The sequence below is a fragment of the Ursus maritimus genome, unplaced genomic scaffold, assembly GCF_017311325.1.
Source record: "Ursus maritimus isolate PB19 unplaced genomic scaffold, ASM1731132v1 scaffold_26, whole genome shotgun sequence".
In the NCBI taxonomy this organism is placed as follows: Eukaryota; Metazoa; Chordata; class Mammalia; order Carnivora; family Ursidae; genus Ursus; species Ursus maritimus.
The window spans coordinates 28,093,975-28,114,410 of record NW_024425119.1 but is presented as its reverse complement, the minus strand read 5'-3'; the positions used below and the strand labels follow the sequence as shown (position 1 = coordinate 28,114,410).

At 41.8% G+C, this 20,436-nt stretch overlaps 1 protein-coding gene and 1 long non-coding RNA gene across 3 annotated transcripts in view; one reads left to right on the top strand and one right to left on the bottom strand.

Moving 5' to 3' along the window:
• Positions 1 to 3,582, top strand: part of DENND5B (DENN domain containing 5B) — a 181,963-nt gene extending 178,381 nt beyond the window's left edge. The window contains exons 20-21 of the mRNA XM_040642308.1: positions 685 to 859; positions 2,741 to 3,582. Coding sequence (XP_040498242.1) covers positions 685 to 859; positions 2,741 to 2,924 — 359 coding nt within the window. The 3' untranslated portion in view covers positions 2,925 to 3,582. The remainder of the gene's footprint in view (positions 1 to 684; positions 860 to 2,740) is intronic.
• Positions 3,583 to 14,652: 11,070 nt separating this feature from the next.
• Positions 14,653 to 20,040, bottom strand: LOC103656139. Of its 2 annotated transcripts, XR_566552.2 has the most exons (4): positions 19,332 to 20,040; positions 18,065 to 18,270; positions 15,744 to 15,868; positions 14,653 to 14,712 (listed from the first exon to the last, which is right to left on the bottom strand). It is a non-coding gene; the product is annotated as an uncharacterized LOC103656139 (long non-coding RNA). The 2 variants fall into 2 exon arrangements; XR_005837893.1 differs by having other exon boundaries at positions 18,065 to 20,037.
• Between the last annotated feature and the right edge of the window lie 396 nt (positions 20,041 to 20,436).

Sequence of the window (20,436 nt, the reverse complement as noted above, 5' to 3'; positions counted from 1 at the left end):
GTAATCTTTATTTTGGTATGCAGTTCTTCTAGAATTCCCAGTTTTTTTAAAGGGGTGATTAATCATTTTGTGTCTTGTAAATATAGTCTAGATGAAGTAGTTGATTTTATCCAACTTAGAATTTTTAGACAAAGGAAAGGTTGACAGAGCTAGGCCTCCAGGTGTGATTTTTTTTTTCTTTTGGAATGCCTAGAATCTTATTGCTCCTGTTTCTGATATGTGTATACGTATCTCTTCCTCAGATTTCCTAAATCAGTTCTATTTCAAGGATTTTGTTGCAAAGTGTTAGCCAGCCATTCTGTAACCAGAACAGAGGGCACCATCTCAATGACTACTATATATTTGCTAGTTATTCCTAGAAGGTTCTGGTCTGGACAGAAGAGTCCACTTTTTTTTTCTTTTTTGCCAATTTCCATTGCTTGAGGGTATTCTAAAGAGAGTAAACTTTCTACCCTTCTGGAATGCAGTCTAGATTAGAAAGTAAACTCCTGGGAGCGTATTGTTCCACTGTGAAACATGGAGCTCTAGAATTCATCTTGAAACCAGTGATAAAGTAATGATTTTGGTTTCTGGACTGGCTATAATGCAAATCATCATTAGTGTTTCCAGAATAAACTAAGTGATTAATCTTTCTGTACATGAAATATTAATGTGTATTGTGATATGATTCTGATTTCCTTCCAGAGAAAGCGGTTGCTTATTTTGAAACCACTGACCAGATTCTAGACAATGAAGATGACGTCCTTATTCAGAAATCATCCTGCAAAACCTTCTGCCACTATGTAAATGCTATTAATACTGCACCCAGGAACATTGGGAAGGACGGCAAATTCCAGATTTTAGTTTGCCTTGGAACACGGTATAAAGCCAGTTCTTGACTTTCCCTGTCTTTGTTACGTGTTGAACAGGAGTCCAGAAGGGGTCATACCAAATCATGCCCTTTCCAAAGCTCTCCCATGGGTTTCTTTCATTCCTAGTTTTATTATGAGAGTACTATTTATTGGGTATTTGCTATATGTTGGCACTATGCTAAGTACGTTACATTCATTACCTCATTTAATCCTCCTGTCACTTCACTACCTTTCCACGTGAAGTAGCAGCTGGTACCCTCATTGTGGAGATGAGAAAACAGAACATAGATGAGGCATACTAAGTTAACCACCTTCCCCAAGGTCACGCAGCTAGAAAGAGGCATTGCCAAGATTTATACCCAGTCTCACTCGAGAGCCCAAGCTCTCAACCATTACACTACACTGGCTCCAAAGGTGGGCAGATAGGTAATAGATAGTTCGATAAGGAGTTTGGCACACCTGCACATACACGCATATATATTTACAATATACCAACACATTGCTTTTAATTTAATAACATTGTAGAAGTCGTACTATAGACATAATTCTTAACTATAGAAAGTCTTCTCTTTAAGACAGTTTCCTACCCCTTTATTTTTTGAAAATGACACGTAGGAGCTATACAATCCATTAAGTTTAAAACAGCTGTGAGAATTACACATAGGCCTTTAGAATAAGCTTTGTTTTAAAGATTTATTTATTTGAGAAAGAGAGAGTACAGGGGAGGGGCAGAGGGCAAAGGAGAGAGAGAATCTCAGGCAGACTACCCGCTGAGTGTGGAGCCCAATGCAGGGCTCAGTCTCACAACCCTGAGATCACGACCTGAGCTGGAGTCAAGAGTCAGATGCTCAATGGCCGGAACCACCCGGGCACCCCAAGAATAAGGTTTTTTTTAAGTTACCTGTGCAGTGTTTGGTTTTTTCTACAGCCCTGGTGCTCCAACAAGAGATTCAGGATGGCCTAGTTATGGCTGCTCTTGTCATGAAAGGCATCTTGCGGGGCGCCCGGCTGGCTCAGAACAGCGTGCCACTGTTAATCTTGGGGTCATGAGTTCGAGCCCCACATTGGGTGTAGAGATTACTACAAAAAATGAACTTGAAAAAAAAAAAGAAAAAGAAAGAAAGGCATATTGAGAGATGCCCAGTAAGGATGTCTTCGATCCTTAGTGACAGATAACTAATGTCAGAGTTTAATCAGGACACACCAAAGGTTGAGATGTTGTCCTCCTGAAACAACTGGTTTACAGAACTAAGTTCTGTATTTCTTCTTAATAAAAGGGACCAATTTCAGCTATGCTTTTAAAGTTCCTTTTGAATGTGATCCTTATCTTCTTTTATCTCTTTACTGTTAGTGATTTATCAGACCAGTGCAACCCTTCTTTTGGTTTATAAAATCTACTTAATGTTTTTCTGCTTTGATTTTGTTCCTTACCTTGCTATGTTGTGTCAGTTTTTTAAAAATGTTAGTCCCGACTTTTTAATGTAGTCTTTCTTCCCAAAGGGTCACTATACTTTGGCATGCCTTGCCACAGATGTCTGAGTAACACCCCTGTAAAAAAAAAAAAGGCACAAAATTGCATTCTGCCTCTTTTAAAGTGTTAAGTCAGAATACAGAATCTCTTTAATGTGGGTAATTCCTTAGGGGCAGTTTGTCCAGACTTACTTTTACAATCTCTTGGGTTTTCCCAAGAGATTTCTGTCTCATTACCATATCTTTTTTAACCAGCAAATTTTCAGATTCTTGACTTTGGTTTCCTGTCTGCTGACCTCAGAACTTGGCTAGGTTTTGCTCTGTGCAGCCCCACACCTTCCCATTGGAAGCTCTAACATGTGTGTTGTTCTGCAGCAAGGTCAGCAGGGCTCAGGACTTCTTTCTCCTTGACTCTGTAGGGATCGCCTGCTCCCACAGTGGATCCCCCTCTTAGCCGAGTGTCCTGCCATTACCCGAATGTACGAGGAGAGCGCCCTCCTGCGAGACCGCATGACTGTCAACTCTCTCATCCGCATTCTGCAGACCATTCAGGACTTCACCATAGTCTTGGAAGGATCACTCATCAAAGGAGTGGATGTGTAACCCAAGTGGCTAGAAACTCTCAGTCCAGACCCCTTGTTCCTGAACCTTCCCCAACTGTGGGGACTGATTTGGACTTGTCTGACAAGGTAGTGAGTCACTGCAGGGGCAACACACCGAATTCCCCAATCTGAACAATCCTCACACCACAGACAAGGCAAAATGCTGTATTGTAGTTCATTTGAACCTGGAATTTAGTATAAAATAGAGTATTTTCATGTGTTAGATGTGTGTAAATATGCTATCTTCTTTAAGAAATTATATTACTCTAATAAGATACTTTTCTTAGATTGAATATTCCTGTGACTTAAAATAAGTAGCTTAACCGCATTGGGAGTTGGGGAGGGGAAGAGTGGTGCTAGCCAGGAAGAAGCCAGTAAACATGTAATTACAGTGCAACCCAGTCGGGCTTTTTTTCCCTCCAGGTATCACAAAGGAACCCAGAATGCATTGTTCCGTCGTAGCCATCCGTCCTGGTGTGTCCGAGCCTTTGTGTTGTGAATGTAAACAACTTTACCTGCTGTACTCAGTGAGAGCCCTCACTTACATTTTTTTAAGTTATAAATGGTTTCATACATTTGAATTGAGTCACTTTTCCAGTCTTTTGGAAGAATTTTTCCATCGGCACAAGATAAAGATATGATTCAAATATTTTAAATACTGGACCCCAGGAGCTTGGCTAAACTGGAAAGAACACACAAAGCCCCGAGAAGTATGTTAAATTGTAGGATTATAACTTCTTTACACTTTGGAAAGATTAGCCTAGACTAACTCCATTCTTGGCATTTTTACTCATGTTATGTGAGGCAGTTTGAAGAGATGTGAGTTTCAGAGTGTTGGTCTCTTAGTTATAAGACCTGCAAACGGCAGTTTGTGTACTTCTAATTTGGCCGTCTAAACGCTGCAGCAGTTCCTTACCTCAAGGATAATCTCAAACCCTGTCTTTGTTAGGTTCCAGTCCCCCCTCCCCTCCCCTCTTCCTGTGCCCATCCCCCTCTCAGGAAATGGAAGGAATGTCTAAGAAGGAGGAGGGCTCTGTGTAGCTTGGAATGTTTTTGTGAAAGTGTTTGTTGACCATGATAATGCAAATAACAGAGGGAAAGAGCTAGAATGAACCCTTTCTGGGTGTTTCAGGGCAAGTTTTATATTCCTTTTTAAGAAACGGTAATAATATAAAACAACTGGCCCGGAGACAGTGAAAGCCAGGGCAGCATAGAGTGACAGAAACAGAAGCAGAGCGAGAGGCAACAGTTTTGAAGACCGAACATTGTGAGTAGCTTTCCAGCTTGGTATTTTATAAGGAAGTTAAGTAAATGGTGGTGTTAGCTAGTTACCTTTAAGTCTCCGTTTATGGTAGGTCCTGTAACTAATTAGGCATTTGCACATTGTTAGCAGTGAAATTGCCTCAGCAGAGCTCCGGGTTTTATTCCCAATTGTGGCTGAGAAGCAAAGCCATGGCCTCTCAGGGCCCTTGCACAGTCTTGAGGTTCCTGGGCTTTGGCCAACAGTATTGTTTCCCTTATTTCCTGGAGGAAGAAACTAGTGAAACAAGTGCCTCACTCCCTTTATCAAACGCTGTATTTGGCGGGGGTAACCAAGGCACATCCCCTTTTAATCTGTGGCTTAGTACTTGAGGGGCACCGGGGGAGTTGAAGGCAGCATTAAGAAACCCATGGAAGGGCTTTAAGAAGATGGTTCTGGGTGACCTGATGGACTGGACATTTGTTCACCTGAGGCTGAGGGGTGTCTGCGTTGGTGTAGCTCTTCCAAGGACCTGGAAAGTCTAGGCATCCAGAATATTTCACACAGGGTTCCTGTGTTGCAGTGATCAGAAACCACAGAGTGATCAGTGCAGGGTTTTATTCTCTGTACCTTTCCCAGAAGGCCATGCTTCTGGCACAGTCTGGGCAGCTGAGAGATGACTTAGGTTAGCATGAGTCGTCATCGTATAGATGGGAGCACTTGAGGATCAGAGAGGTTAAATACCCCACAGCTGGTCAGTGACAGCAGAGTCTAGAACTCGTGTCTTTTATTACACCAAGGCTGCATGAGACTGAGCTCCAAGGCATTCATATTAATCGCCTTTCTATCCCTGGATCTTTATCCATCCACCTAAACAGGTAGGAAATAAGTGTTAATATTCATTTATAATAATCGTAAGGATTAACATTCATTTTAACAAATTGTTCCCAAGTGGTCGAGAATTACATCCATTACAAAAACTGGGAACAAAATTGGATTTGGGGCCTGTGAATAAAACCTTTACATAAAAAAGTAGTACTCCAAAAAAGAGTTACACCTCAAGTTTTACCCCACTTTGTAGCATGACCGTAAGAGTAGAAATGACCGACTTCAAAAGAAATAATCATACCCGAACTGACAAATCCTCTGGAATGCTGGACCCTTTAATTGGTCCCGTTAGGAGCCCTTATAGTTATTCCAGTGATAAGAGCCAGGGCTCCGAGCATGTGAGGACCTCCTTGCAAGCTGCTTGAATGGCCTACAGTCCATTCTTCTGAATATTGCCAGTTATGGTAAATCTTGGCCTTTCAGAAGAGATTTAATATTTGGAAACAAAAAGTCCTTAGAATCCAAATTGATGAATAAAAAAGATGCTTAAGCAGAGTTTGAGGTCACAAAAGAAGCAATTCTAAAGAAAGAAGACTTAGTTCTTATGTGGTTTATAACTGTCTCTATACCAGAATATTTTGAGCAGGACAGTAGCAGAACCCTTAGCATAAATGTCTGTAGCTGACTTTTAGAAGGACCATACCCAGTTAGAGGTATACTTTTCGCTATATTAATTTTTTTAATTAGTATATTGCTTCATAATCACATCTTCAGAGTTAAAGTAAGTAAAAATCAATTTTGTAATTGACTTTTTTTCCTCAGAATAAATTAAAAGTAATGCCCGGAGTCACAATTAGTATTTTCACATAATAATAGCTTGAGAGGAAATTGTTTTAAAATGAAATTGCCAAAAATATTACCTCTTGAAACATCTAATTTCCGAGTGTTTTTCAAATGTCCTGAAACTCCTAATCTCAACCTTTCTGACACAGTGGCAGGACACTGTTGTTGGTATTGCGTGTGAGCCCTGGGTGGGGCTCGTTGGCGCCTTAAAACTGACTGAGGCTCGGTGTGGAGTAGCATAAAGTGGGATTCTAGTTGGGGTGAAATCGGCCTACAGAGAACAAAAGTTCTTCCTCTTCCTCTTTCCCACTGGGAGCAAGAATTTGATATAAGAAACCTGAAACATGCAAAAGTTTGCAATTTCCCTCTAATTTTCAACGTTTCGCATATTTTTGAACCTTTGTAACCCTGTGGTATTTAACATGCCTTTTTAAAAAATCATTTTAATGAACTTCTGTCACACTACATGAATGATATAGGGGAAATAACTGAATTGCTTGTATTTTCTTTTTTTGGAGTAAAGCGCTGTTGTGTGTAAATGTAAGTGAAAGAGAGGTGGAGACGGTACTTAACAGTTTGTGTGTAGCGTACGTTGACGCCTCTAAGATATTTTGAAACATGAGGCAACAGATGAGGACCTCAGATGCCCAGGGAAATATTTATTTGACAGCATTGAGAGTGTAGCTCTTAACTGAAATACCTTCTTTCTGTTAAGAATTACGATTTTTCAGTGGGTTTTCATTTTGAGAATTGTATTTTCTCTGTGAGGTTTACAGAAACTACTTTCCTTTTCACCGTGTTGAAAGGACAATCTGAACCTTAGGTATTTATATTTCAGTATTAACACACCTTCATTGATTGAGAATGGAGTCTTGAGCTCCTCTCTACTTTTATGAAGTGAATCCTGTTTCCATGTCATCAGTTTCTTTTGAAGCCCCTGTTCCTTACATAAGTGTTTGTCATTTGTTTAGGTTAAAAGGAGATGGAAACAAAAAATAAACATCTAGGTCCCTTATTCCTATTAAAATACATTTATAAATCTCTTGGATTTCTAAGCTTTTTTGAAGAGAGTGTTGATGATGTGATCAGAGGAATCCAGGAAGAAACTCATCCTCCCAGATCGTCCTTGAGCTGGTCATCCTCTTAAGGTCAGAATAAAGATTGGCTCCAGAAATGTATCACACTGAGCATTTGACACCAGAGTGAAAAAAATACATATCGAAAAGTTCCTCTTCATTTGAAGGAACCCAGGGCATCTTTGGGTTACGTGGGAGAGAATCACACTTCATCCAGTTTCCTGAATGGATTTGTGTGTGGCTCTAGTCTATTCCAAACCAAATCTTGTTGACAGTAGAGAGGTATGGTAAGGAGTTCCTGTTGTCAATCAAATGAGGGTGTTAAACATAGAAAAGCCCTCTATGTTACACTTGAACCGTGTATAAATGTACCCTGTGTATCTTTTTAAACAGTGAACATTTCTGCATTTAAATTATATTGTGTTTCTTTGTATTGTTAACAATGCATCAGAACTGGATTTTTTTTTCCTCATCTGAACATAATATAAAATTTAAAGAGTATTGTGATATCAAGCACTTTAACATACATATCAGAGAAACTGACGTGGGTTTTTCAGGTTTTGGAGTACATTTAAATAATGACTTTTCATGCTTTGTTCTTTACAAATAAAACTGTGGGGTTGATACTTTGTTTTGCTTTGTTATTATAGAATCTTAATACTGAGCAGCTAGTGACTTCAGAAAGTAGAGAGATAAATCAAAACCATTATGTAGTAAAAACGCAGCCTTCTCGGCAACTGGTTATCGAGAAGAGGTTTATTTTTTTGAACCTACCTCACACCATACAGAAAAATCAATTCTTGCTCTAATAGCCTATATGAAACAGGAAAAACAGAAGTTTTAGAAGAAAATATAGAATGTATTTATGAACTTGGGGAAGGGAAGTATTTGTTAAAACACTCAAAAATAACTAGCATTATAGTCTGCAGTAAAAATAGAAAGTGAAGATTCATTAACTACCCACTATAAGCATTACCTAAATTGTTGCATTAAGTATTGGGCACATAGCATTTTATTTTTTATTTTTATTTATTTTTGTGGCTAGCATTTTAAACACACATATCAAATTCCTGCTGTTATAGAATTTATATTCTTTTGGGGGGGGATTCATATTCTAATGGAGGAGTTACACGGTAAACAGCAGTAAACAGGAGAAGTAATACACATTGTAGTTAGATAATAAGATAACAAGCAAAGAAGAGATTGAAAGTGTGATTGGGGCTACTTGGAGGGGGACTGCAGGTGTAAATGGGTTAGCCAGAGAAGGCCTTCCTGAAAATGGAGTTGCCCTTAACTGAGATTGGAAAAAGTGTAGAAGAAACAAGTTTGGAAGGTCAACATCAAGAGCTTACTTTTTTTTTTTTTTTAAGATTTTATTTATTTATTTGACAGAGAGAGAGCCAGCGAGAAAGGGAACACAAGCAGGGGGAGTGGGAGAGGAAGAAACAGGCTCCCAGTGGAGGAGCCTGATGCGGTCCTCGATCCCATAACGCCAGGATCACACCCTGAGCTGAAAGCAGACGCCCAATGACTGAGCCACCCAGGCGCCCCTCAAGAGCTTACTTTTGGGGGCATTTGGGTGGCTCAGTTGGTTAAGCATCCAACTATTGATTTCAGCTCAGATCATGATCTCAGGTGGTGAGATTAGCGGAATCCGCTTCACTCCCTCTCCCCATGTGCTGTCTCCCTACGTCTCTCTCTCAAATTTTTTTTTTAAGATTTTATTTGAGAGAGAGAGCACATGTTGGGGATGGGCGGTGCAGAGGGAGAAACAGACTCTGCTGAGCAGGGAGCCCAACTCGGGCCTCGAACCCAGGATGCTGGGATCATGACCTGAGCTGAAGGCAGATGCTTAATTGACTGAGCCACCCAGGCACCCCTATAAATAAATGAATCTTACAAAAAAATAAATAAAAAGCTTACTTTTGGACCCAAGTTTGGAATACCTGTTAGACATACAAGTAGAAAAGCTTAGTAGACACTTGCACATACAGATTAGGAATTCAGGGCAGAACAATGGTGTATTTGTCAGGGTCCAAAGGAGTCAGAAACCACACAGCTATTTGAAGAGGGGTGATTTATTTATTTATTATTTTTAACTAAGCTCTATGCTCACTGTAGGGCTTGAACTCATGACCCTGAGATCAAGAGTTGCATTCTCTACTGGCTGAGCCAACCAGGTGCCCCGAAAAGGGTTGTTTAATGTGAAAAATTATGAGAGTTCTCTCAAGAAACAGAACCGAGAGGTCGTGTGTGTGTGTCTGTAGAGAGAGATTTTAAGGAATTGGCTCATGCAATTGTAGAGACTTGGTAAATCCAAAATCTACAGGGTAGGCTAGCAGGCTGGACACCCAGGGAAGAGTTGTAGTTCAAGTCCAAAGGCAGTCTGCAAGAATTCTTTCTTGCTCAGAGGAGGTCAATCTGTGTTCTATTTAGGCCTTCAACGGATTTGATGAGGCCCACCCACATTATGAAGAGTAATCTGCTTCACTTGAAAGCCACCAATGTAAATATTAATTTCATCCAAAAAACATTTTCACAGAAACATTCAGAATAATGTTTATAATTAAATATCTGACCACCATGGCCCAGCCAAATTAACCATCACAAACTATAACAAGAAATTAGAACAATGGAGGATTTGCTGCTAAGCAATAAAAAGAACTCAAGAATACAAGAAGTAAAACGCACACACACACAAGAATAGCATCTATATGAGCAGCCACTAACCCTAGGCCTGAGGCCAGGCAAACCTAAAATGCCCCCTTTCCCTCAGGCTGAGAACCAGATTTTGTTAGGGCACAACCATAGCCCATCAGATGTCAAAAAAGTTTACTAAAATGCCACACCAGTGGCACTTGTGAATCTACCTTTAGGTGCCAGGGAAGTATCATGGGGAGGTACCATATCCCAGAACTTGCTGGAAGGCCGTCCGTGGAGAAGTGCTATATCAGTAAGACTCATTGGAGAGCCACTCAAGGGAATGCCACAGAAGGTTAGCTGCTGAGCACCACAAAAGACAGGAGCTTCCTGCCACAGGAGCTAGCAGAGGGGAGCACAGCGGAACCAGGAAGAGAAGCTGCCTCCAGTGCCTCGCCAGGGCATTCTGCTGACAAAGGTGAACATTGTGCCAGCTGGCAAAGGAGAAATGTTTAAAAGAGGGTCTAGCTTCATTGTTGCAGAACAGGCAATAAAGGGTAGGTTTGGAGCTGAGAGGCAATAAACTGATAACTGCCCAGTCCCTGATATTCAGTTACAGAGGAAACAACAGAGGGGAGCAGGAAAATGCAGAAGGAAAAGATGAGACAACAAAGCAAGTATCTCCAAACTTTATGGTGCAATGCTTTAGAGCACACATTGTCTGCCATGTCTATTCGAACTTGGTCCAGATATAGCTATACAATTTTCATCACTACCCTTTAAAATATTAATTTTAAAAAACACTGATTAACTGCAGTTAAAAAGGTCAGGAGGCTTCTGCAGTCTAAGGGGAAAAAGACCACAGGGTAGCAATGAAGGGGGTGAGAAGTGTTGGGTACTGGGTGTATTTTGAAAAGCAGAGAGGACTTCCTGATGGATTGAATGTGGGGGGTGAGCAAAAGAAAAGTCAGGAATGACTCTAAGGAACTTGGCCTCAACAACTGGGAGGATGAAGCTAGAATTTCTGTTAACCGAAATGAGTAAGGATGAGGGAGAACAGGCTTTGGAGACAGATCAGAAGTTCAAGTTTGGACATATTAAATTTCAAATATTGATTAGATATCCAAGTGGAGATGGTGAACAGGAAATTGAATGTCTGAGTCTGGATTTTGTGAGCAATTGGACTTCAGATATAAATTTGAGAGTTGCCAGCATATATAGATGGAATTTAATGTCCTAAAACTGGATGAGAACATAAAGGGAGTGAGTTATTAAATGATCTCCCAAACATTCATTCTAATTCCATGATATGGATATGGCATGATTTATTGTGTGACATTCAGATTTACCTCCCAATTTTTCACTATTCTGAAAAATGCTATGGTGAAAAACATACATAGATCCCAATGTTTCACTATTCTGAATAACACCATGATGAACAAAGATCCTTGCTTTATGAGAAATTAACCATTTTTATAGGTCAAAGGCAAATGTCAACAACTTTACACGATTCAACCTAGTATTTGTGATACTTCTTTTGGTTCTTTATCCTGATGTGTTATAATTTGATTAAAATAGATACTGTAACCTAGATGGAGCAATTAATCTCTGGGCTGCAAAACCTAAAAATAAGTCACTCTAGTTAGAGCTACCATGTGGGGCCAGATGTTTCCTAAACTCCAGTAAAACTTAACTCTGAGATTTATCATTTACTTACCCATAACTTGTGTTCTTAAATGACCCCAAAACTTTTTCTGGATTTCTCACATTAACATCCTATTCAAAAATAGCAGAGCTTCAAAATACATGAAATCAATGAGAAAGAGACAAAGTCTCAAGTATAGTAGGAAAAGCACTCCTTTGTCAATAATTGGAAGAGTAAATAGATAAGAAATCAGTAGAGACATAGAGGACTTGGACAATACTGTCAACCAACTTGACCAGATTGATATTTATAGAATATTTTCACCGACAGCAAGAAACAAATTCATTCCAAGTACACAAAGAACACTTACCAAACTGACAATATTTGGGGCCATAAAACATGTATCAATAAATTTAACAAGATTCAAGTCGTGTAAAGCATGTTCTCTGGCCACAAGTGTCAAAAAATGAATCAAAAGTGAAAGCAAAAAGCATCTGAAGCAGCTCTTAAAGAGAGATTAATAGCAGTGGCTCAGTAGGTTAAGCATCCAATTCTTGATTTCAGCTCAGGTCATTAGCTCAGTGTCATGAGATCGAGCCCCGCATCGGGCTCTGCACTGGGCGTGGAGCCTGCTTAAGATTTTCTCCCTCTCCTTCTGCCCCTTCCTTCTCCATCTCTCTCTCACTCTCTCTCAAGAAAGAAAGAAAGAAAAAGTTTTTCTATGATACATATGTAACAGATGTTACTATGTTCCATGTAACATGTTAACTAACATGTTAGAAACTGTTTAGAAACTAAAAAAACTAGCAAAAAAGACAAAATAATAAAGATTAGAGCGGAAATCAATGAATTAGAAAACAGAAAAAGAAAAATTGAGGTAGACAAATAGATCAATTGAACAGAATAGAAAGTTTGGTAACAGACCCACACATATATGGTCAATTGCTTCAATGAAGTTGCAAGGGCAATTAAATGGTAAAAAGAATAGCCTTTTCAGTCAATGTTCATATGCAAAAGAAATGAAGTTCAATCCACACCTTATACATACGTATACAAAAATTAACTCAAAATGCATCATAGAGTGTTCGCAGTACTTGCTTTCCATCTGGTATGCTCCTTCAGAGCTGAGTCATTGCTGATTCATAGAGCTTAAAGGATACATTGGCTTTTTCGTCTCAACAAAACTTGAAACTCGGAAACAAAATGGAAGAAAACAAACAGTGCAAAGGTATGGTTAATGGTAATTTTGAAGAAGTTCCCAGCAAGGAGGTGACTTGAGTTCAACCAGCCACTGTACAGAGATACTACTTTGTTAAAAATTTAGTGGATCAGCATCAACCCAAGAAGGTTGCAGACTTGGGCTTCCGTGATGCCACACTTATATGGATGCTAAAATTCCACAGTTGCACTGAACATCTCGTTGGAGTAGATATTATTGCTGCCGATTCCTTACAAGTTGACTCCAACAGCTGGGGATTATCTAGCTCCTTGGGACCTAGGTTTGACTATAACTTTGTATCATGGTTCTGCTGTACAGAAAGACTCTCATTTGCTTGGATTTGACTTGATAACATGTATTGAATTGATAGAACACTTAGATTCTGAAGATCTGGTCAAGTTTCTTGAAGCTGTATTTGGGTACTTTTCTCCAGGTATGGTTGTCATCAGCACACCAAACTCTGCATTCAATCTCTGTTTCCAACATCAACCTTTAGGAAGCCAGATCACAAATTTGAGTGGAACAGAATACAGTTTCAGATGTGGGCTTTGGATGTAGCAAATCTCTACAATTACTCTGTTGAGTTTACTGGTGTGGGGGCTCCACCAACGGGAGCTGAGCATGTTGGTACTGTACATAGATAGGGGCTTACAGAAAAACATAGCAAAGGCAACTGAATTGTGCATTTCAGAGCCACAGGAACATGTTTATAAAGCTGTTTTGACAACCTCATACCCGAGACAGTAAAAAGTATACCTCCAGCTTGTTCTGAGTGCTGAGGTGTTAAAAAGCAGTTGACTTCATGAAAGTCAGGTTTCTCCTGGATCCGAAGAAAAGGGAGCGCGGTTGAGCGGTGCCAGAAGGCAGCTGCATCCAATGGCATGGATTAACCCTCACAGAAGCTCGAAGAGGCCAAATAGAGCAGTCCCCCAAAACTTGCAGTGTGGGAACGAAGTTCTTTATACCCCTAGAAAGGCTCATTGCTTATCCGAAGGTGAAGGGCTTGGTGGATAGTGTGGAGAACCCGAGAACACTGCTGGCTGAAGCAATTTGACTGAATAGAGATCAAACTGTGGTGCAGGTAGACTTGATTGATTACCATACACGAAACCTCCTTGAGTCTTAATGATAGGCACATTTAGACAACCTTGTGTAGTCGTAAGTTGGGCAACTTAGTTTTGAATTTCTCTAACCTTGTTCTTGTTTTTCATATGCTTTTTGCAGGGTGGTGGAGGCTTCATAATGTACTTGTCCATGTTTCTGTCAGACCCATGTTGAATGTGACTTGAAAAATTTTTAAAGTAATTTAGATGATCAGAGAAAACCTTTTCCTGATTTGCATCATAGATATAAATGTAAATCCTAAAATTGTAAAACTTTAAATTTAAAGAAAACAAAGGTAAATGGCCTTGGCTGAGGCAAAGATTTCTTAGATATGACAACAAAAGATAGAGTCCATAAAAAAAAAACCGATAAACTGGACTTCATAAAAATTAAGAATGTATGCTCTTCTTTTTTTCAAGTTTGAGATATTTATTAATCAGGGTAAAACTCCAACATAGCACATCAACATGATTTTGAGCATTTAGAGGGGAAATAGTTCTTGGTTAAGCAGAAAATTGTACAAATGACTTCTGGAAGACCTTCATTCTAAGCAGTTTTACAGTCAAACATTTCATTTAGAAGTCTGAGCCCTCTTTCTTCAGTTTGCTGTAATCTACATTCACTGAGTAGAACTTGCATTGATCATTAGGACACACTTTATTCTGGGTTCTGGGTTACTCTTCATCCCAACAGATATCTGGATCGGACAATGCCAGATACAAGACATACACTGCTGCTCCAGTAACTCCAGCTCCAATAAATATGAAGAGAGAAATCAAGCTTGAGTGCTTTCTTGGCCTAACCAAGGACCTAGGGGAGCATATTTGTGGCAAAGGCCTCTGGTGTGAAAGGAGAGGAGACTAAGGCCAGGCCTGGGACTAAGTAGTCTCTGCCAAAAAGAACATTCTTTGAAAGATACTATTAGGAGAATGCAAAGATAAGCCACAGACTGGGAGAAAATATTAGCAAATCACATATCTGATAAAGAACTTATATGCAGTATATATTTTAAAAACCCTCAAAAAGCAGTAAGATAGGGATGCCTGGATGGCTCAGTTGGTTAAGCGTCTGTCTTCAGCTCAGGTCATGATCCCAGAGTTCTGGGATCAAGTCCCGCGTTGGGCTCCTTGCTCAGTGGGGAGCCTGCTTCTCTTTCCGCCTGCTGCTCCCCTTGCTTGTGCTCTCTCTCTCTCTCTAGCAAATAAATAAATAAAATCTTAAGAAAAAAAAAAGCAATAAAATAAACAGCCCAACAACAACAAAAAGGGGCAAATAATTTGAATGGACACTTTAACAAAGAAGATATGTGGATATCAAAAAGCACACAAAAAGATGCTTATCACCATTTGTTATCTCAGAAATGCAAATTAAAACTAAAATGAGATACTACTATACACCTCGAGAATGGCTAAAATTGAAAGGACCGATTATACCAAAAGTTGGTGAGGATGTAGAGGAACTGGAATTCTCATATATTGCAGATGGGAATGTAAAATGGGACAATCACTTTAGAAAACAAGTTCAGCAGTTTCTTAAAAGATCTGACACACACCTATCATATGACTAAGCCATTCTATTCCTAGGTAATTACCAAAGAGAAGTAAAAGCATTTATCTCTACAAATACTTGTATATGAATGTTCATCACAGTCTTATTTGTAATAGCCAAAAACTGGTATTAACCCAACTGGTATCAATAGATGAGTGGATAAACAATTTATGATATGTCTACACAATGGAGTACTACTAGCAATAAAAAGGAATAAACTACAGAAACATGCAACAACTCAGATGAATCTCAAAGTAATTATTCTGAGTAAAAAAAGGTAAAAAAATGAATACATGCTACAGGATTACATTTGTATAAAATCAAACAAAAATGCAAAGAATCTGCAGTGACAGAAGACAAATGGGTTGTTGCTTGGAGACAGGGGCTGCTGAGCAGATGGGATGATAAAGAGGCACAAGGAAACTTTGGGGGTGACAGATATATTCATAATCTGGATTATAGGTGATAGTTTCATAGGTATATACATGTGTCAAAATTACCAAAACTGTACACTTTCAGTATGTGAACTTTGTTGAATGTCTTGATAGCTCAATAAAGCTCATTTAAGCCTTTTAAAATCTAATTGAAAAGCTGAGAATACAGGCACTGAAACTAAAATGGAAAAAAAAAAAAGTGAGGGGAACCCATAACTTGATTTACCCATCATTCCCTTCTACCTCATTCAGTGGGCTTAGTTCATCACTTGGTTATCCACAAGCACTTCAGGCATCTTAAGATGTTGTATACTCTAGGCCAAAAGCTAGATGCAGGTCAGGCAAATCTGGACGAACCCAACAAGTGCCTAGTGTAAAGAGAGACACGTGACTGCAGTCACAGCCACACAATCCTTCGAAGAAGGCCAACTGGCATTTTAAGCTTCTAGGTTTCCACATGACATGCTGTTATGACTCTTTAAATGCCTCTTCTTAATATTCTTGCCTGGTTGTGTCCCTCAATCCTAATGTATTTTATCATGATCCCCCACCCCCACTGAAAGATCCATGTTAGACCAGGCTTCAAAAGCTCAGTAAATACCTAGACTTTGCCCTTTGCCCTCTGCCCTCTGAAGGCTGCTCAGGCTAGTCAAGGTAATGCTCTCCCTCACTATGCAAGCAATAAACGGATTGTTTTGATGATAAGTCAGGAAGCCAGGATTCAACATTATTGATCATTCGTATTTTCTCTTGTAAATTATTTTAGGAATCTCTGCCCATTTCTTCATTTTAAATGTCTATTTTTGGTTTCGATGTGTAGTTTGAAAACTTCTTAAAGCTATTCTTTGCACGATCTGATGTAAATATTTTCTCACTTCTATCTTTTTTGGTGGCTTTTTGTTGCACAGAAATTTTTAGTTTTCAAATGTTCACAGTCATTATAAAAATAAATAAATAAAACAGCTTCCAGTGCTATACTGCCTGGGCTCAAATGTCTACTGCTTATTAGCTGAGGACCCTTGTATAACTCTGTGAACCCAGGTTCCTCACCTGCCTCCCCCGAGAATGTGAGCTCCATGAAAGGAGGTATTTTCGGCTGTTTTGTTAACTGCTGTATCCCCAACTCTGGGGACAGTGCCAGCATAATAATCGCTCAATAAATATTTACTAAATGAATGAATCTACAAAGTCAGAACAATCTTATGCACCTCATGGGATTGTTACAAGAATTAATTAATCCTCATGAATTTTAGTCTAGAACAGTGCCCGGCCCCAAGTAAGAGTAGAAGGAATGTTCCCTCCCTCTCCCATCCCCCAAATCCTGCCTCTCAGAGAAGTTTCACCTGATCGTCTTCCCTCCCGCCCCCACCTCCCCCCAGTTAAGTCTCTCCCTTTCCTCCTCCCCCTCCTCCTCCCACAGCGTTTGCCCCATTGTTCCCCTTCAGTGTGGCTCACTTGTCACTTCAAGTTCTTAACCTTCGGGCAGCTGTGAGCCGCTTTGAGAAACCAAGGAAAGTTATGAGCATTCTCCTCAGAAAAACGCACCCGTGCGCAGACACAGACTTTTCCTGCAGCATCATGGAGCGCAGAGCCCTGCCACGAACCTGCCATTTTAGATCCCTGAATGAGGTGGACACGAATGTCAAAGCCTCCTATTGCTTCCGAGCTGCAAACCTTAACAGGTCGCAGGAAATTCCTGAAGCTGATCTTCAGCGCAAGGGTCAGCATCCAAACGCGGAGTCCCGATCGGAGCTCCTCTGAGATGCAAATCGCTCTCCGCCGTGCGGGGCGAGGGCGCCTATTGTTCCTGCCGCCTGCCTCTCCGAGCCGACCCCTCACCCTGGCGGCGGAAGGGCGCTGTGGGGGACCAGGGCCGGGAGAAAGGGAGTTTCTGAAGGGAAGCAGGGGGCTCCGGTGGATTCTAAGGTCACTTATATAAACTGCAGCAACCGTCCCCCAGGCGGTGAGCAACAAACCGTAAGCACCAGAATGACCCCTGTTCCTGTCTTCGGCGATAGGAACGAGGGATGGCGGGGGGGGGACTGTCCCACCGCCCTTTCAGGAAGCGAGGAAGGCTGGCTGTGAAAAGGTGAAGCCCAGGCCCGGGGCCGAGCCACGTGACTCGGTCTAACTGTTGTAACCGTCCTAAGCCGCCGCGAGTAGCCGCACAGACCTCCTACTCGGCCGGCGAGAAAGTGAGGTGACTCAGTCGCTTACACCATGTGTGGCACCGACAAGCGCCCACAGCTGCGAGCTGTTATGCATTCACATTAAGGAGCAACTCAGAGCGCGGAGGTGGCGCGGGAGCCAGCGCGCGGGCCTGGAGGCGGCGGGGGAGGAGAGCCGGGTGCGGGGAGCCGGCCTGGCCCCTAGCCCGCGGCCCCCCGAGCCCCGCAGCCCCCGCAGGCCCGGCTGTCTGCTCACGCGTTTACCCTCCGGGCTAGATGGTCCCTTGCCGTCTTTGTGTTCTGGAACTCCCCCAAACAGACACGCACACACCCTCTGGGAGTCCACAGCCTCCCCGCCCCGCCGCCCCCCCAAAACGCGGGTTCGGACTCCCTCACCGACGGAGGGCTCCGTCCCAGGGCCAAACACGAGCGGACTCAAACAGTCTGAAAGCTTGGTGCAGCCCTTTCATTCTGATTAGAAACAGTCCCAGAGGCGACGCGACTTGCGCGAAGTCGGCAACTTCCTGGAACTGGAAACCAATCGGAAGACTTCCGCGTCGCGGCTGTTTCCGCTGTGATCAGGTTACTCAGAGCCTTGGGACCTGCTTTTGAAAAGGAAAGGAGAGGTCGAGCGGGGAGCGCCCCTGAAGGCAATGTTCTGCAGACTCGGTAACTGCTTGTGGCAGGCGGTGTGAGAGTAGGGGTGACACAGTGTGTAACCTGCTTCCCCCCAGAACATAACGTCCACAGTTTCAAATTGTTTTCCGAGATCCTGAATTTTCGTGGGTGCATCTTCCGGGGGGGGGGAGCATACCTGTTTTGGGTACCCGACCGAGTGCCTAATGCAGAGTAGGTACCTCATATTCGCCGAGCGGAGGACTGCACCGCTGCCTGAGCCCCGTTCCATCACAGGGATGTAGGAGGGTTTGCGGAGCCCAGGCCCACCTGGGAGGCACGTAAGCCCTTGCCAGTTTTTCTCAATTATGGCTCTGCAACGAATATCCTCTGTGCCTATATCCTTGACTGCATCTCTTGATTATTTCCTTAGGATATTTTCCTCGAAGCGGGATTACTGGGTTGAAGGGTAAGCGCATGGTTAAGTCTCTTGATTCAGAGTCCCTCCAGCCCCGCCAGAGTGAGTCAGTTTACCAGCAAGCTGGCCAAAACTCGGTATCATCAGGCTTCGTTTGTTCTTTTTCTTTCCTTCCTTCCTTCCTTCCTTCCTTCCTTCCTTTCTTTTTCTTTCTTTCTGCTTTATTTTTTTTTCCATCTTGATAGAACGAAAATTATATCTCATTTTGTTTGCCTCTCTTTGTGGGCTAATTAGGTAGAGATTGGACTGATTTTAAAGAAATACTCTAAGGAGCCCAGAGAAATCCAATGTGGGAAAGGAGACCATTGACACCAGGCGCATTCTGCCCAGCAAGGTGAAATCAAAGGGCACCAAATGTCTGGTATGATTTGATCTGAAGATGTAAACATCTGAGCCTTGCTGCAGAGGCTTCCCCTGAGCAAGCGAGGGAGAGCTGTGACTTACTTGCTTCCCTATGGTTATTTTCATTTCCTGATGAGGAAAGAATGTTATACAACAAATGAAAAATCTGTATACTTATCTTCAAGGACAGCAGGGAAAAGTAGAAATAGGAAAACGATTTCAACTCACCGTCATGGGGAGGGGGGGTAGGGGGTAAGTGGTGAAGCTTGAAGGCTGTGTGGTGGAGGTGGAGGGTAAGTCCCTGAAGCTCGGCTGCCAGCCTGGCGGGGAGGGAGAGAGCAAGAGGCCTCAAGGGCTCTGGAGACTTCCTACTAGAAAGGCCGCTGTGTGTTTGCGGCACTTACAAGGCCTGGGACCCGGAAGGGGCTTTTAATGGGCTTGTGAGGATCACACTTAAACTGCCAGGGACAAAGGAAAGTGGTAAGGAAGCGGACGCTGAGGTGAGCTCAGGCTGTGCTCTGGGAGTGGGCAGGAGGTAACTGGCATTTTCCGAAGGTGGGGTGATGGTGCTTTGGGGAGCTTTGGGGGCTGTGGAACCGTGGGGACTTCTCGCCCAGTCAGAGCCACACGCTGTTCCCTAGCCCTTCACATATCCACTGGGTTCTCTTGCAAACCACACCCAAGAGGATAACTGATTTACCAATGTTTACAGGCTGTTTTATTTACTAATCTAGCTCTCATTTACGCTCCACTAAATTTATAGTCCTAATGACAATCATCAGCATTTTCCTGATAATAAACGTAGGGGATGTGTTTTATGGGTTTATTTTTTAGCTTTGTGGGGGAGTTTTTCTTGATTACTTTAAATTTCCTATTAAAGTTTTGGGTTTTTTTGTTTGTTGGTTTTTTGTTTTTTTTTTTAATAGAGGGAGAGCGGTGGGAGGTGCAGAGGGAGAGAGAGAGAGAGAATCTTAGGCTCCACACGCAGCGCAGAGCCCCATGCGGGGCTTGAACTCATGACCCTGAGATCATGTCCTGAGCTGAAATCAAGAGTCAGTTGCTTAACCGACTGAGCCACCCAGGCACACCCCACCTTTTATTTTTCTATTAAAGTCTGAAATTCAACAATCAGCTTCTAACAGCTTAGCAATCTATGAATTTTTCTGCCACTTTAATTCTTCTAAAGGGGCTCAAGCCAAATATGAGCCAGTTCTTAGAGGTTTCAATGAATGATTTCAAAACCTTGTCACACTTTAAAATCACTTGGCAGCTTTAAAAAAATTACAGTTTTCCCTCCCTCCCTCTTGGGAGACTAATTTTGCAGGGCTGGTAC